General features: G+C 39.3%; 1 protein-coding gene across 2 annotated transcripts in view; it reads left to right on the forward strand.

Annotated features, from left to right (window-relative positions):
* DENND11 (DENN domain containing 11) overlaps window positions 1–18,255 on the forward strand; it is an 893,160-nt gene that overhangs the window by 832,454 nt on the left and 42,451 nt on the right. For both annotated transcript variants that reach the window (XM_044088490.1, XM_044088491.1), the window contains one exon: window positions 15,114–15,182. In XM_044088490.1, the coding sequence (XP_043944425.1) occupies window positions 15,114–15,182 (69 nt within the window). The remainder of the gene's footprint in view (window positions 1–15,113; window positions 15,183–18,255) is intronic.

Below are 18,255 nucleotides of genomic sequence, written 5' to 3' on the forward strand. Positions count from 1 at the left end.
TCCTGACTGAAGTCACAGTTGCAGTATTCCTAACATATTGGTTATCACCACCATCCATCTGGCCGGGGAACCAAAGCTTTGCCTTCTCAGTATCATACATTGGACATCTGACATCAGCTCACAAGCATGTTTATATAGGTGGGCGTAAGAGCGTAATTCCTTAGACCATCTTACCATCAGCCTGAACGCAGGTTGTGTACCCATTGGACTGATTGTAATTTGGTTATTGGTATGGTTGCATCGAATACTAAGTGCCCCGTTGGGAAGTCTTCCTTTAGATTTTTTAAGTATTTTTCTTAACCAGTATAAGATGTCTGCTAGGAGAGGTAAGTGCGAGTGCGGAAGTTAAACCCTTACAAAGATTCATATACCCAGTGTATTTTTTGCTTAGGAGCATAACATGATTACAAAGTTTGTTCCATCTACCAAACCTTTGTACCTAAGACATTGTGGTCCACTTTTTTCTTACTTAACACTTTCTTGGAGATCCAGTGTCTCAAACACTTGGCCTACTCAAAGATGGCAAATTCTGCCTTCAGGACATACCTCCATTGTTTGAGAAAAGCTTAAACTGCCTAGACCAGAGACTCATTGGGCCTTTTCTGAATCTGAATCAGAATTCATGGTATGTCTGATTCCTCCTGAAATGCTGTCTACTGAGACCCTGATGCAGACTGGTATTGCATCGGGGGCCTTGACAACTAAGGACTCCGCATACAGAGGTGAACCACATTTCAGTGGGCCCGAAGGGTGTCCCTCAGATCCTAGTTAGGGAAGAGATCCCAGGTAAGCTAACTGAGGTGCATCAAGGAACTGAGCTACTGGATTTAGTACAGGCAGACATCACACCACAAAAAAAGCATCCACAAACTAAGCATGTTGCCTCCCCTCAGTCTCCTCCTTCCTTTTCCAAGAAGAAACTAAAACAGTGAGTAAAAAGGTCACACAAACTAGTCAGTAAAAACTACAAGAAAAAATCTAGCCAAGCTAGAGTTTCCACTGTGCAATTCCTTAAACCTCTTGTATTAGAGGCACATGGGATGTAACAACCCTGTGTTTCTAAAGGTTAGCCTAACAGTCCACTTATGCTTTGCTGATGAGGCCATAAGAAGGCGATAACATGCATGTCCACAGCTAGTGTGGTTTGGATTTATTGGCTTGAATTGTCCATAAATGACTTAAAAAGAAAACCGTCGTGTGCATTCAGAACTGCCATATAGCTGAAACACCTGATGTCCTTAAGGGGGTCATTTGCATATATCCCATATGCCCGTAATACAAGAAGTTTAAGGAATTGTCTAAGAAGAAGGAATGGATGGATTTTTTTCAAGGTTTGTTTAAGCCTCCTCCTTTCAACCCCCACCCCCCTCAAAGATTGCTGTGGAATCATCTTCCTTTGAAGATAAGGAGGCTTCTGATTTTGACCATTCTCTGGCATACTGCTATCAAATGCACTTTCCTGGCCAAATCCCTTCTGATGATAAGGACTCCATTTCACCTGATTCTCCAATAGAAAAGCTTGTTTTGGACAGACTATCTTAAATATGATGAAGTATCATGAGTGGGAGTCTAGGCAGATCTTAGAGGTGCAGAAAAAATACTACAACTTTTTGGAAATGGGCACCCCAGCCCCTTCCTTTCTACCTCCTGTTCTTGAGGCTTTTTGTATGCTTTTCAGTCCATTCCTGCTGCCCCAGACTCCCAGCCTCTAGCTCCCAAAATATCAGGCAGATTTTATAAAGTCCCTAATGATCTTAAGTTTTTGTTTAAAAATCCTGTAGTGGTTTGTTCTGTAGTTTTGCTGTCATCTGGTAAGCCTCCTAAACTCCTGCCCAATGCCAATGATCTCTCTTCAGACAAGGATAGCAGGGTTTTGGATAGGTGGAGTAAAAAGCTTTATACCGCCTCTACTTTGGCATTCATGGCTATTAATTACCAAATCCAGATGACCAAATACTTAATGTCTATTCTCGGTTCTTTAAATAAGGTAATGGTGGATTTGCAGGATACTGATTCTAAACAACAGATGTTATACTTTACACAAGCAGCCAGACACAGCATTAACTGTAGTTATGATGCTGTAGAGTACTCATCCAGAGCAGCTGCTGTAGGCTTTGTAATCCACATGTATGCATGGTTATGTAGCCAGCCTATGCCTGAGAACTTGAAAGCAAAAATAGGGGCTTCCCCTTTAGACAAGAATCTTTTGTTTGGCCCCCCAAACTACAAACCTTTTCAAAACCCTTCAAGAGCAGGGTAAACCATGGAGTACTGAAGACAGCTTCTGTTAACCCTTGTACTTTAGGTACCAGAGGAATAACCCAGTCAAACCTTCACCTTTTGTCAGACAGGACCCTAAGCCTAGCCAGAAACACAGGAAGACCCCCCAGAAAGAGATTCAAAGATAAACTGCAGAGGAATATCCCATCTGGTTTGTTTCCCTTTGGGGACAAATCTCTGTGACTATCCACAGCCTCCTTTCCCCAGCCCTACCATAGCCCTCTCAAAAAGGCTGGCCCAATCTTTTTCCACCTGGGAAAAGATTACTACAGACAAATGGGTGCTATCTATCATAAAAAAATGGTTATGCCGTGTCTTGTATATGAACTCCTCCTCTAAATGGCATACCTCTGCCTCCACACAATCAGATTCATCTGCTCTCACCCACTTTAAAGGAACTATGGGCACAAGGCACATTCAAGCTGATGCCTGAAGAATTTTTGGGAAGTGAGTTTTACTCCAGACTTTTCCTAGTGCCAAGGAAGTAAGGCCAGTGGAGACCCATCCTGGATCTTTCTTAACTAAACACCTTCTTAAAAGTGCCAGCTGTCAAAATGCTGTCACTGTGCATGCTGCTACTTTTCATTTTACTCCATGCTTTTCTAGTATCCCTAAATTTAAAGGATGCTTATACCAATTCATACCCCTTGCAGGAAATTCCACAGGTTTTGTACTGGTTTATCTCACTTCACTGCTTTGCCTTTTGGGATTTCTACACCCTCAATAGTTTTCATAAAATGTCTGGCACCAGTGAGCACCTTCTGCTGAACTCATTGAATTCAGATTTTTCCCTACTTAGATGACCTGCTAATGCTACTTCACCACAAATTCTCCTACAACATCTCCAGTTCACCTCCTTATCCTATCTCAGTTGGGGTTCATGATCAGCTATAAAAACTCCTCCCTGCAGCCACCTCAGAACCTAATTTTTCTGGGTTGTAGGCTAGACACAAAGAATGCAGGCCTGCTTACCTCAAGAGACGGTGCACAGCCTTGAAAACTACTTCCACAACCTTGTTTCCCCCGGCCAGTGCTCAGCCAGGGAGATCCTAAGGGCTCTGGGGTTCATGGAAGGTACTGTCCCATTGCTTCTCCTAATCAGACTTCATGTGAGGAAAATCCAGTGGTGCCTGAAAACAGTTTGGTCTCAGCACTCTCAGCCTCTGGACACCATGATTTCCTTTTTACCATGTCTCACTTGGGAACTGTTATGGAGGAAGGATGTGGTGAAAACCCAGGGCTTCCCTTCAGTCCTCCAGCTTCAGTTCAGGAATACACATAGATGCTTTGGATGTGACATTGGGGGATGGGGGTCTAAACAGACACCCAAAGAGTATAGGGCAGGTAGCAACCAACAGTAGTAAAGGAACACATTAACATGAAGGAAATGAGGGTCTTCATCCAGGCTCTTCAGGTCTTTTCACATCTCTGGAAACCAGGTACCCCAAGAGTGTTGAAAGACAACACAACATAACACAGCAATAGTAATGTACATAAACAAGCAAGGAGGGACTATGTCTTACCTGTTGTGCAGATTGGCACAAAAAGTCTGGCACCTTGCTACTCAGAAAAATCTGCCGCTCACAGCCACTCATATCCCATCACAGGAAAAAAATGTTAGACCCTTTAAGCATGTCCTTGGAAGACCCTCCTGAATAGATCATGAACAGATAGGTTTTCCAGGACATCCTTCACCTTTGTGGGACTCCTAGATCTGTCTGCTTCAAAACAGCTTCCACTATTTTGTACCAGGGACCCTTGCCCCTCAGCCTGAAGGACAGATGCTTCTACTTTTTAGTGGACAGGGAAGTTCCTCTGTCTTCCCACCACTACCTTTTATTCTAAGAGTTTTTCTAAAGATAAAACTCATAATAGTGATTTTCTTTTGGACAGCATTGTTAACCTCTTTTTCTTCTAGTCAGAGGAAGTACTACTAATTGCCACAACAAGCAGATTTGTTCACACAACAGAAAGGGTTACTGCTTCACCCCAGTCTGTCGTCCCTAAACCTAACTCTGTTGATGACCGGGTTCTTTTTCCTTACAGGCAGCACTTTGAGGATGTTATTAACTAATTTCTTCCAGTGCAGCTCTTTTGAGTGTGTACCTTTCACTCCCAGTAGGTGTGACTTGAGCCTTTAAAAAATGAAATCATCACCTTACATTTCTAACAAATACCCATTGGCAGAGGTCAAATATCCATATAGTTCTGTTTGTCATCATGTATGTTTCAAGATAAAATATTTTGATACCTTGTATGTAGCATGGTTTTGGAATTTACTGCAAATATGAGCAAACAGTATTTGATGCCTAAAGGTGCAGTACGAAGTAACTGCAGAAATGCCTGGAAGGCACCCTCTGCTATAATGAGTTAAGGTTCTCCAAGAAGTCAGAGGAGACCCACCACTCAAAAATCTTACATAGCCAAATGGAAGAGTCTCTCCTGTTTATGTCAAAGAAATAGACAGGACCTCAACCAATCAGAGGTACTTCCATTATGAAATATCTATGTGAGCTCTTATATACAGGTCTGGCCTAGTCTTCCATCAAAGCCCACATGCCAGCCATCTCTACTTACTTACCTTTCATTCCCTCACTTTGTCCATATCTGAGGTCAAGTTATTCCTTAAAGGGATCTTGCATCTTAGACTACCTAGTAAGTTATTACCCCTACTTGAAACCTCAACTTTGTCCTGGAAAAGCTTACTTTACCTCCTTTTGAACCAACAATGTCAGCAAACCTCAAATTCTGCACATGGAAAGCTATCCTATTTCTGGCCCTCTCTTCAGCTTGGAGAGTTTCAGGCACTCATGGCCATTCCTCCCTTTCTTATTTTTCACAAAAACAGGGTGACCCTCGGGAATAATTCTTCATTTGTGTCTAAAATAGTAAATGAGCTGTCCCTCACTCAGGCCATAAACCTACCTACCTTCTTTCCCAACCCAAGAATCAGAGGGAAAGGCAACTACATTCTCTAGATGTTCACAAAGAGTTAAAATTCTGTTTGGGCCAAACAAATTCAATTCAAAAATACGATCAACTGTTTTTTTGCTTCATGGACTGTAAATTGGGCCAACTGGTTTCCAAGCAAACCACTTGAAAGCTGGATCTCTAAAGCCATCTGTCTAGATGGTGAATCCTTACCATCATGCCCTCAAGCTCACTCTACCAGAGCAGTAGCAGCCTCTGGAGCTTTCTGCTGAGCAGTGGGTGCCAGGTCCATACTAGGAGCTGCCACCTGGCCATCTGTACACACTTTCACTTAATACTACATGATTGATGCTTTTCAATGTCCAGGGCAGCCTTTGATAAATCAGTCCTATCTGGCCTCTTGGACAGTTTTCTATCTCAGGGATCTTCAGGCCACTGGCTTGGAAATAGTCTGAGGAATTACTCTCATACGTCTGCCTAAATACCCATATATTTGCGAGCTGAGGTCACACATCAAATGTAGTGTTGGAAAGGTAAAGCTTTGTGTCCCCAGGTGGACAGTGGTGATATTCCATGTGTTAGGAATACTGTAGCAGTGATCAGTAGGACATCTACTGTCATGATACGTTCTTACACAACTGTACTTTCTAGCTAGGCTTTAAATGGCCTGCAGACTGATTGCCTACATACGAATCTGTATCAAAAAACTTCTAGTCCCTTATGAGGAGGAGGTCTTGCTAGTGTTACAGAAGATTTGTAAATCACAGACTCTGAACATATAAAACAGCCACCTGTTCATATACATCACCTTTCCCCATTCAAAATGTTCAGGTATTAATTTAACAACAGAGCTTAAAGAAGGTATCCTATTATTTCTATGTAAATGGTCAGCCAAATAATCAGTATGCAGAATCAATGCCTGCATAAACAATTGTTGGGGAAAAATCAGAACTGGTAAACATTGTCTTTGCTTAAAGTGAAACAGGGTTACAAATATTGGACTTTCAGTATTTATTTTATGTAATTCTCTACAGTCAAATTCGGAGGAGAGAGTCAAAAAAAAAAAAAAACCTAATTACATAATTAATTACCTCATTTGTTAATTCTTACAATTGGGCTAACTTTCTCGTCAGGAAATGTAGCTTGGAACACCTCCTGCCTTGTATTGCAGAACTGCATCTGACAATGTTTCCTTTTCGTATACATGCTGCTCAGTGTATTATTGTTATTACATTTTCTTTCAGGGAGATTACTTTTAATTCAATGTTTTCTTTTATCATAAGACAGCAAAAAGACACCAAATATGTTGCCAGGAATACTCTATATACTCAACAGACTACATTTTGTGAGCATTTCTCCTAAATGTTTTCCGCGTTTGAACCCCTACCCCACCCACAAAAAAAAACACCTGAAGGCAGTGTCTACAGCAGCAATCTGTTTTATTTACTTACTTATTAATTTTGAGAACCAGATAGGTTGACTGGTTCAGAGCCTTTTGTTCTGCCGTAACCAGGGCACAGTGACATTTACACGATTGGTAGTGCAGGGAACAAACAAGTCACCTGACTGAAACTTGAAAGTCCCAGAGAAATCATGAAATGAACAAAAAGGGCTAAGGCTTATTTTTGTATCTGTGAAGTCAGGGACAGAGTCATGTCTGTACAAGAAATAGCTGTACTTTTAAAATGGGTTTGTCAATGCTACATTTAAGTAACTGATGTTAAAATTATAATAGAATTGTTATACTAATCTACCACTCAGGAAATTATTTTTTATTCTTAAAACTTCATGGACACATAAATAAAAGAAATCAAAATAGAGACAGAAGATCTTCTAGCTTCAGTTGTTTGAAGAATCTAGTGTTCTAAGCTTAAAAGCAGAACTCCATCAAAATGTCTCTTCTTCTTTCCAAAAAGTGATTTTCCTTTCCTGTAAACCAAGACTAAGTCCACCACACACAGAAACACCATCATTTAGTAATTATTCCATTTGTTTTTATGTCTGAACCTATTTCTGTTTCCTAAGAGTGGCAGAGTAATTAGGCTAGGTCACTTACTCCAACTACAGAGCTATTAAGAAAAACAGTGGCTCTTAAATACTGGCATTTAAATGTGCTTCAACAGTCACAGGTTGGCAGCATCACACCTCAGATAAATAGTGAAGCCCGGAGTCTTAACAAAAGCAAGGATTTTTAAGCTCAATTTTCAAATGTAAATGAACAAGGAAAACACAACCCACACTTAGTTTATCTCTGTTTTTTCCTATTACAAATTAATTGGTTTTCCTTTTAATCAAACTCTTGAGAGCCACAAAGAAAGAAAACATTTCATCTTACTCTTCTGATTTTCTGTCAGTAATTGATTTTGCATTTTTATACTGTATTTTCTGTGGTGCGGCGGTAGCGTTGTCGCCTCACAGCAAGGTTCTCCCGTTCAATTCTCGGCTGGAGTGCCTTCTGTGTGGAGTCTGCATGTCTTCCCTGTGGTCGAGTGGCATTTGAAAGACATGTGTGAATGGGTGTGCCTTCTTTGAAGGTTGGGCATCGGGCTGGCACCTCGGCACCGTAAAAATTGACTGCCAATCATTAGCAGACCAGAATTCCGCTGTGACGTCCCCTAACCGGGAAAAGCTGAAAGAAAACCAACATATTGTATTTTCTGTAAAAGTGCATTTTTTCTGGTGTTTTATTAAATCATGTTTGCATTGCATATAATGTTTTGTTGAGACAAGTCAGTGAGTTGGGGACGGAAGAAAGATTAACATCAAAGACACTGATTCAAGCTACAGTATTGAACTGAGGATGCAACACAACCCGCTCAGCCCAAGTAACACCTATTAATCACTGGGGTCAGTTTTCTCACACTCAAATACTGTAGTACAGTTGTTACTTTGAAAAGAACAATTAACCCCACTACATTTTCAAGCCTGTCATTCAAATATTCCTTAAAATGCTGTGTCAGAGATGATCACTAATAAAAATCAATGGAAGCAAAGTAATGAAAAATATGGATTGATGCTAACAGTCAAATGTAAGCAATCATAGTGCTGTTGTACACTAATGAGAGTGACAGAGAAAAAACACAGATATCTGTCATAGTGATCACTTGTTGCAGTAGCCTTAGCAGTATGGGTTGTATCCTACCAAGGATATAAAAGCTGACCAGCTTCCAAAGCTTCAGGACACCTTCCACATACCCATCCTTGGCAGGCAGCTCAAGCTGAATCAACTAAAAGACAAGTTTGGCCATGAAAGCTTCTGAGGCTTTTGTGGATCAATAATTAGCTTGTGCTTTCCTTTGATGGCCAGACAAGTTCTCTTTGGGGAAAAAAATTTAATTTTCTTAATTTTGTTTATATTTTATTGTTTTCCTCTTCAGGAAAGTTATTTTAAAGCTAGGAGTGTTGTGTTTTAATGGACTGTCTTGAGACTGAAATGTACTTTTATACAAAGGACTTATTTTATTCTTTCAGTTTAAAAGTGGTGTAAAGTAACTGAAAACATTTTTATGGTAAAGTGATCGAGTTTATTTTACTTTTGTGGGGCTGACATGATATTTTTTAAAGTCGTTTTTACTGTGTTTTTTTTGTCAAAAGTTAACTGTTGTGGACTGGTAATGTTTTCCAGCAGTTGCTGCTTGTCTTCCTGGGAAAGAAGCACTATTTTCTGCTTGACCATGGAATAGTCTACCAACCACAAAAATAAAACATTAAGTAAACAGTCTGTCTCCTCAGCAGGCTACCAAATTGTCATCTGCCACAGGTGGGTGACTCTGCTGTGGCCATTTGTTGTATCTCAGACCACTCATCTTTTACCCCAAATTCCTGTGGTGTAGCACCTACAGCCACTATGTGTTGGGGATTATCCACATCCTTTGCAACAGTTGGGGTCCCCTCAGTGGGTAAGGGAGAGCCACTCCTATCAGTCCTCAGAGAGGAATCAGGGAATTTGTCTCTGTTAGAATACTGTGATCATCACTGAAAAAGCTGATGCTGCCATTAGTAACACAGTTGGCACCATTTTCCTGCCAAAAGAGACAGAAACTAAGCATGTATCTAATCCTCCTCAGTTTTCTTTGAGTAAGAGTAGTTTACTGGATCTGGGTCAGGGTTTCATTCAGGCTATTGATCCTTCTTGTAAAGTAGTTTCTGGAAAAAAGAGGGATTCTTCTTTTCCTGAAGAGATTCAAGATTCTGAATCAGAACAGGACGACTCCGGGACAGACACAGTTTTTTTTCCTCAGATTTCTAATTCAGACTCAGGGGAGAACTCAGTTTTTGATTCTTCCTGTGTAGGTTTCTGTTTCTCTAAGACTGTTGCTAGAATGTGATAGTGTTTTCAGTGGGAGAACACAGAGGTTTGCTCAGTCCCTTAAAAAATACTGAGTTTTTACAGAAGGATTTTCCAGAATCTACACCTATCTCCTGTTCTGTCTGCTGTAGAGGATGTGTGTGTTACTGCCTGCAATTTTCCAGATAGACAGCTGCCCTTAAAAGGCAAATAGGATATATAAAGTTCATTAAGTCTTTTAAAATTGTATGCACTGATCCTAAACCTGATCCAGCAAGTATAGCTTTAGTTGATCCCACTGCTGCTAAGCATTTAGTTAATTCCAGTCCTACTGTTTCTAATAAGGATGGGATAATTATTGATAGGTATTTGGAAAAAAAAAAGTATATGCTTCTGCAACTTTGATTTTCAAATTTTTAAATTGTCAGGCTCATATGCTAAAGTTTGTTCTGACAAATTGTGAAACTGTGAAAAATGTTTTAACTGCACTTTCTTCTTGTGAAGAAAAATTAGCTTTAAATAACTTAGTTTCTTCCATTGTGCAGGTCACAACTCATTGTTTACAGTGTGTATATGCCCCTGTTGATACTTCTTACAGGGCTATGGCCACTAGTCCTGTTTTGAGGAGGTTTGTATTCTCAGAACCTCCCAGATGATAAAAATGAGAAGTTCTCCCTTGGATAGAGATTTAGTGTTTGGTCCCTTTGCTGCAGAGGTGATCAAAATGTGATGAAAGGGGCAAACTGATCCAGGGAGTCTCTTAAGATGTTTCAGCCCTAATGTCAAGGAGGTTTCAAAAAGATGTTTTGAACCTCCAAAAACTAATGAAAGTCCAACAAGTATGAATGACTGTTCAAGAGACTTTGTGACCCCCTCCCACTCTTGCCCCTTTTTTCTTCCAAACGGTCTGTATCTCCATTTTTCTTTTTGCCATCCGATAGTTTCAGACAAAGGGGTTCTGACAATTATTCATCAAGTTTACAGATGTCAGTGGGAGGAAATTCCTCCTTTCCAAAGTGGGGGTCATTCCTCATCATCCTCCTCCAGATCAGACTCTCTTGTTTCCATTAGTTTTTTTTATCAAATATTTCCCAAAGAGCGATGCATCTAGTTCCTCTTTCCCTGGTAGGAAAGGGTTTTTATTCAAGGATGTTCCTATTGCCAAAGAAAGAAAATTCTTGGGCACCAGTTCTGGATCTTTTTTCCCTAAATCTGTCTGTGATTGTACTCAAATTCAGAATGATGCAACTTCACAACCTGTTACCTCTTCTTCCTCTTAAAACTTAAGACTTAAAAGATGATTATCATCACATCCCTATTCCCCCAGACTTCAGATGTTACTTAAGGTTTTGTGATCACATTGTAAGTTCTTTGCCTTACCTTTTGGACTATCTGCTGTACCAAGAGTTGTCACAAATTGTCTAGCTCCAGTTTTAACTCATTGCGGGCTATAGGGTATCCACATCTGTCCATATATAAATGACTTGCTTATCTTTGAAGACTCTTTTTCAAAATGTCAGCAATGTGTCTCTTGGATGAGAGGTCTCTTACACAAGTTAAGATTGCAGGAGAATGTACAGAAGTCTTTTCTGACTCCTTCACACAGGATTATGTTTCTGGGATGTCCACTAGAAACCTCAGTTCAAAGAGCTTTTTTTCAGCAGGAAAATAGGGCTCTGTTTAGATCGATTTCTAAGGTTTTCCACTCTGACTTGGGTGACTGTGAGTAATATGTCAGGATTTTGAGTCTCATGGCATCTGTGATTCTCTTGATACCCCTGGCAAGACTCCACATGAGGAAAGATTAAGTGATGTCCAGAATTTCTCTGATCCCAGCATCAACACAGTTTATTTTTTCAAATCCTATTGCTGAGGTTTGTCAGAAGAGAAATCTTTTGATGGAGACAACCGTCACAAAAGCAAGTACTGACAGCCCATATATATATGGAGTTTTGTAACTAATTATATGTCATTTGTGAATATTGATATGATTTATATAGCAGTATGACAGAGGGAGATACTGCCAGCACAGCTGTCTGGAATTTTGTAAATGATTATATGTCAGTTGTGAATGTCAACTGTATTTGATTATTTTCTTGTTCTTTTATTATTCATTATTAAATATGTTTAAACCTATCATTGTGGCTGATATTTGTGAGATATATTTAAGCTCTTAGAGTATTTGCATATCTATTTGGTGACACTGCGCAGGCCACTCCCAAAAGCCTTGCTCTTGGTCAAACTACCATTTGTATTAATAGTAACATTACCCAATAAGATTGGACACCCTTTGCTAAGGGCCTTAAAGTAGCTGATAAGAAGTGACTGGTGGCAGGTGAAACTACCTTATACTCTGGGCAGAAGGAGGCATAGCTAGTAAATCTGTGCCAGCCTTTCCCAGGTGTGTGTGTGTGTGTGTGTGTGTGTGTGTGTGTGTGTGTGTGTGTGTGTGTGTATAAATCAAGCCTCTAAACGTGTGTGTGTCAGCTACTTGGGCAGGGACAAGAAGCACTGGTTGGACAGAGAGGGTGCTGGAAGACTTGGCTTGAAACACTGGCTAAAGACTCAACCCTATAGCTCTGCCAGTGGGGAGCCTTATTGGGAATCTGGAGAAAGAGGGAGAAACCAGCCCCAGACTGACTGTGGTCTCTGTGTGCTCTTAATGGAAATTGCACTTTAATGTGTGTGTACTTGTTATTCTCCCAGTGTTTATGTTCCCCACTGTTGCCAGTGGTGAGGATTAAGGCACCTTGATTACTGAGCCAGTGCTGGGGCATCACAACAACAGAAATCATTAAATCCTTGTCTCCCCTTCTCCCTCCCTGCTCCAAAGCAATCAGTTGCCACAGGTGCTTCGGACGTTACTTTGGGAGCAGTTTTAGGAGGGATAAAATTGCAGGGAGTGTGGGATACCAATGACAGATGCTAACATAAATTATCAAGGAGATGCTTACCTTGATTAAGACACTCAACTCTCAACTATTTTGGTTCCTGAGACCTCTTCAAGTAGTTACCAATAACACCACAGTCATGCATTACATCAAGCAAGGGGAGAACAAGGTTGTACTCAATTTGCAGATTAGCCATGTTAGCTTGGGATATAGCTTCACAGCACAGTCTCACTCTCAAGGCATCTGACATTCTGTCAGAGCAAAACTGTGTGACGAACAAGCTGAGCAGGACCAGAACAGATCCCCTAATGAATGGAACATAGGTCATCCATCAGTGGGGAGTTCAAGTAGACCTCTTTGCTTTCTTTCTGAACAATCAACTGGCTAGATTCTTTTAAAGGACTACATGCAAGAAGGCCTGGAAGACAGATGTCTTTTCTTTGGACAGGAATGTTTGTATATGTTTTTTCAACCTTCCACTAGTATCCAGGGTCATTCTGAAGATTCAGATGAAGTCCCCCAAGATCATTGCGGTAACTCCCTTCTGTCCTAGGTAGCTGTTGTTCTCCCTTCTTTTGGAAGTGGTCAGGGGCAATTACCACAAGCTTCCTCACAGACTGGATCTCTCACAAGAATGGGGGTGCTTGATATACCCCAACATCGATCAAATTCAGTTGACTGCCTGGATGATAGGGTCTTAATTCATTTTAGGCACCTGTTTATTGACAACATTTTGCAGTTACTAATGAAAGCTTGCTACTAAGTGTTCATATATTAGTAAATGGAAAAGGTGTTCTTGTTGGTGCCAACAGCATAACCAGCACTCATTCAAGGCTAGTCATTCTCTGCTTTGTCAGTGTTTATGTGAGTTACTATCCTATGGCCTTTCTTATTCATCTATCAAGGTTTATTTATTGGCCTTTTAAGCAAGTCTGCCTACAGATCCTCTTTCAATGCAGTCTGTGGTCAAAATGTTCTTGAAAGGGGGTTTCCATAAGAGGTTTCTAGGAAAACTGGTGGCCCTGTCTTAAGATCTTAATTTTGTGTTAGGGAAGTTAACACTTGCTCCATTTGAACCAGCTTATCTGGCTGACTTGATGTTATTAACATGGAAAACAGTTGTACTGATTGCTTTGACATCTGCAAGAAGGGTATCTGAGCTGCAAGCTCTTATGATGAGTCAACCTTATCTCATTTTCCATACCAACAAGGTTTCTTCAAGAACTAATCATTCTTTTATGCCTAAAGCGTTGCCCAAGTTTACTTAAGCCCATGTTTTCTTTGCTGAACCTAAAAAGGATTGAGAAGAGATGCTCCATAACTTGTATGTCCACAGACAACTCCGGTAACATCTTGACATAACTAAATGATCTTCAGATCAATTGTTCATTTTTTGTTCGGGTAAGAAAGCACAACCTGTGTCAAAACAGACTATTTCCAAGTGGTTGTCTAAGGCTATCACCCTTTGTTATACTCACCATAACAAAACTATTTCAGGCAGTGTCAAGGCCTACTCTACCAGGGCCTTGACTTAATTTATGTTTTTTTTGAAAAAGGTTTGCTTGTGGAAGTATTCTAGAAGCTGCTTTCATCCTTTGTACATACTTTTACAAAGCAGTGTAAGCTTGATTCCTTCTCTAGGTTCAGATCAAGCTTAACAGGACCATTCTCCAGGGGCACCTGGACTATTTTTCTTCCACTACCCAAATGCAGTTAACTAAGGTAATCTACCCATATAGCTTAAGGCTACTGCAGCAGTAGTTAATGTGATGAACTTAGTACAGTTGTGCAAGTCAGACGTACCATAACAGTAGATGTTTGAATGATCTCTGATGCAGTAGCTGCTCTCTGCCTCCCCTTGTTTTTTGGTGGATTTTTTTTTATTTCAGGGTGTGCTGGCAGGAAAGTTCTGAAGGGTTTTTAGTCAGCTCAGTTCAAGCTGCATGACAGTTTGGGTGCATATAAAGTGACCTGCAGCTTTGGAAGCTGGCAGGTTGTTGTATCCTTGGCAGGATATAACCCATACAGCTAAGGCTACTGCAGCAGTGATCATTAGAACATCTACTGTTATGGTAAGTTTTACTTACATAAATATAATTAAATGATCCTCTTATAATAGCGATTTCTCTCTATTCCTCTAAAATTGCATCATGGAGGTGAAATCATTAACTATAAAACAAAATCATGCTACCCGTGGCAGCCCCCTTTCAGGTCATTTTGGGTTATAATAAATTAGAAAATTATAATAACCACTTACTTTATTACAGAAACATTAACAGTGCAGAAAAGTTCAAAATTTGCTGAAAAATTTTTTTTTTCAGTTTTAGGGTGTGGTTCTCCTTTAAAGGGGAATGGACTGTACATGCAGAACTCCTCTTAGTCATGCTTTTCCTGGTGAATGAGAAAAGGTGAAGACAGCAGATATCCCACAGGTTGGGCTGACAGCTGAATCAGACAGTAAAGGTAGAAACAGTGACCCGTTGTCAGAAAAGTGTGTCATCTCCAGAAGACATTTGATGATGGTAGATTTAATTTCTTGTTGGTCTTGCTGGACTTATGGACCAAGCCCACCTGGAGTTAAGTGGCATTGGTGATGTGTGTTAGTGCTATAATGAGTGCCAGTGGCTGAAAATGAGGCACAGATCTTTAAACGAAACATAACTTGTTTCATAATGCAGATTGTTTCTTAGAATTGTGATTTCCCTGTTTTTTTTTTTCTGTAGACAGATGCTTCTTTACTCCCAGGAGGTTGATGGAGACTGCAGTGGCACTGAAGAAGACTTGTTCATACTGTAAGTATGTTCGTACTGTAATCTGTATTTTCTGTGTTGCTTCATAAATGTTGTTTCTGATGGTGCACAATACAGTTAGTGTGTTATAACCTTGTCAAAAGCCATGTTGTGTGTTGGATCGTATATAGATTTTGTATTTAGTTATGTAACAATTTTTTTTATGATTTATCTAGTGGGCAAAGTATGGTTTATATATATATATATATATATATATATATATATATATATATATATATATATATATATAAAAAGTTATAACAAAGTTTTTATAAGAATGTGAAAAAAAGGAAAAAAAAAAAAAGAAAACATTTTTTTTGAAAATGTCGCTTTGAAAATGTCACTTTAAATGTTAATTAGATGGACTGATGAAGTTGTCTGTGCTAATTGCTAGTAATTTAATGTGTGTATATATATATTTGGTGAAAAAGACATTAAGTGTGATACACTGAAGGCGAAAGGCCGAGGTACCAGATCGTTTAAGCAATGAAACAGAAACTGGTGAAATTAGTACTGGACTTTTGGATTTGCACTTTTCCTGTGCTGGTGTTGGTGTTTCGAAAATACTTCTGACCTAGGCACTTTTTTCCTGTTTCAAGATGTCACAGATAACTGGAGCTCCGGGGCAGTCTATTTTGCCAGGGGCAACTTTATTTGCAGATATGGTGAGTGAACGTGAAAAAAAGTTCACTCTTGTGGATCCATGGAACGTTGATGGTAATACCCAGGTAGATGACCGTTTCTTACTATTAGAAAGATTAATGACTAAAGAAATTGCCTTATTTCTCGACACTTGCCTCTTGGAGAAGTATATTCATTTAAGTTTAACTCCGAGAGGTCTAAGAATTGATAGACTCCCTGCTACTGAATTTCTGGAAGAGGAATATGACCTCTTAGAGGAATGGAAACAGGCTTCATTAGAGTGCACTAAGAAATGGCTCTGTATATTGGTTAAACGGAACCAAAGAACACATAACAAATTAAAAACTGAGATTTTGCATTTACAGGACGAGGTGGTGGGGGAGTCCTGTTTTAGAATGCAATTCTCTAAAATTAATGAGAAGATATCTAAACTGGAGACTGAGATTATTCAACGTAAGAGACATAAACTTGTACGGGACATGAAAGACTATGAAACTGGCATTCTCTTTTCCTGGCAACGTGAACCTACGCGTAGTAGGTCAAAGGGCAGGAGAGGAGGTTTTCAGAAGTGACATAGTGTTTCAGCGTCCTCAGGGGAGCATGAAAGAACTGCTAGTGCGAATAAAAATGTGACTTTTGCTGATTCTGCTACCTCGGTCAATTTGGAGAGTGAGGGAGCAATTGTTCTATCAGTTTCCTCGAGAACGGATAATTCGTTTCAGGCCAACAAGTCAAATCGGGGAAGAAACGGCAGAAAGGGCAGAAATCGTTTTAAGGAATGAATATGTGAGTCAGCATGATGCAGAGACTTTATCTGATATAAATTTGTCTAGTTTGTTTTTGAACGATGATATGAAATGTTTGTTATCTAAGGGCAGTAAATTTGTGCCAACTTTTTTCCCTCCTTTGGAGAGTTGTACTTAGAGTTAAAGGCTTTTATTAGAAAACTATACTTGAAAGTTTATTTTCAGAATGATACTGTGAATTCTGCAGAAAATGTTCCGCTAGATGAGAGTAATCTTGAAGATGATGAGTTATTAAATATGTCAATCTGTGATTATGAAGATGATGGAATGTTTTGTGTGGATGGTGGGGGAGAAGAGCCTGGATGTTTTTGTACTGGTTATGGAAAGTTAATGTTGCCTAATTTAATCTCAAATAGTAAATTTGTATCTAATATCAAAGTACCTGCTATCACTGCCTTTTCCAAAATTTTGTTTAAAGAAATCTCTTTGTCTTTGGATAGATTTTATATGAACAAAAAACAATATAGTTTAAGCAAAAATGAGTGGATGGCTCTGAAGAGCATGGTGACGTTAAAGAAAGAGTTTATTTTTAAATGTGCTGATAAGGGTGGAAACTGGGTCATTTTGCAGAAATCCAAATACTGTGAGATGATAGTAGATTTGTTAAATAATGTTGTTGAATATAAACATCTAAAAAAAGATCCTGCTTTGGAATATAACAATGAACTCTTGACCCTATTGGAAAGAGGGGCACACCATGGTTTCTTTAATCATAAAGATGTGTGTAAGTTATATATAAAGAAACCTTTTACTCCTATTTTTTATGCTTTACCTAAAGTGCATAAATGTTTGGAAAAAGCCCCCGGTAGACCGATAGTGTCAGGGATAGGCTCTTTGTTAAGCAATATTAATATATTTTTGGATTTCCATCTGAAGAAACATTTAGGCAACGTTTCAGCACATATTTCTAATACACAAGAATTGTTAAATGAACTTTCTCAGATAAAATGGTATTCAGATTATTATTGGGTAATTATAGACGTTAAATCACTATATACAAACATCAATAAAAGATGGGGGTTGGAAGCAATGTTGGGTGATGGACCTAGAACTACCTATATAATTAGTTTGCTTGAGTTTTGTTTAACTCATAATTATTTTAGTTTTAATAATTATTTTTTTCTTCAGTTAAAAGAAACGGCCATGGGAGCTGCATTTGCACCCTCATATGCTATCATTTATATGGGATTTTTTGAAAGGCAATTTATTTACCCCACCCCCTTTTATAAGAAGAATGTGGTGTTATACAAGCGATTTATTGATGATCTTTTTTTGATTTGTAGGGGTGAGATTGGTGATTTTTTTAAATTTTTTGAAACTCTAAATGAAAATGTACATGGTTCGACCTTCTCCTATGAGCTCAATAGGGAAAAGATTAGTTTTTTGGATGTAACTCTATATCATAAAGAGGAATCTATTGGCCTTAGGCCTTTTAGGAAAAATACTTCAGTTAACATATTTTTACATGCTAGTAGTACGCATCCTGAACATCTACTACGTTCGTTACCCTCAGGTGAATTTAAAAGAATTTCTGATCATACCAGTGATGAGGTAGGAGGAGAGGGTTAATGAACTGGATAATGTAGAGTTGAGACTCAATGGGAGATGCTATGACAAAGAACTTTTGT

This window comes from Protopterus annectens, chromosome 11.part0 (genome assembly GCF_019279795.1).
Source record: "Protopterus annectens isolate FY-2018-M chromosome 11.part0, PAN1.0, whole genome shotgun sequence".
NCBI lineage: Eukaryota > Metazoa > Chordata > Ceratodontiformes > Protopteridae > Protopterus > Protopterus annectens.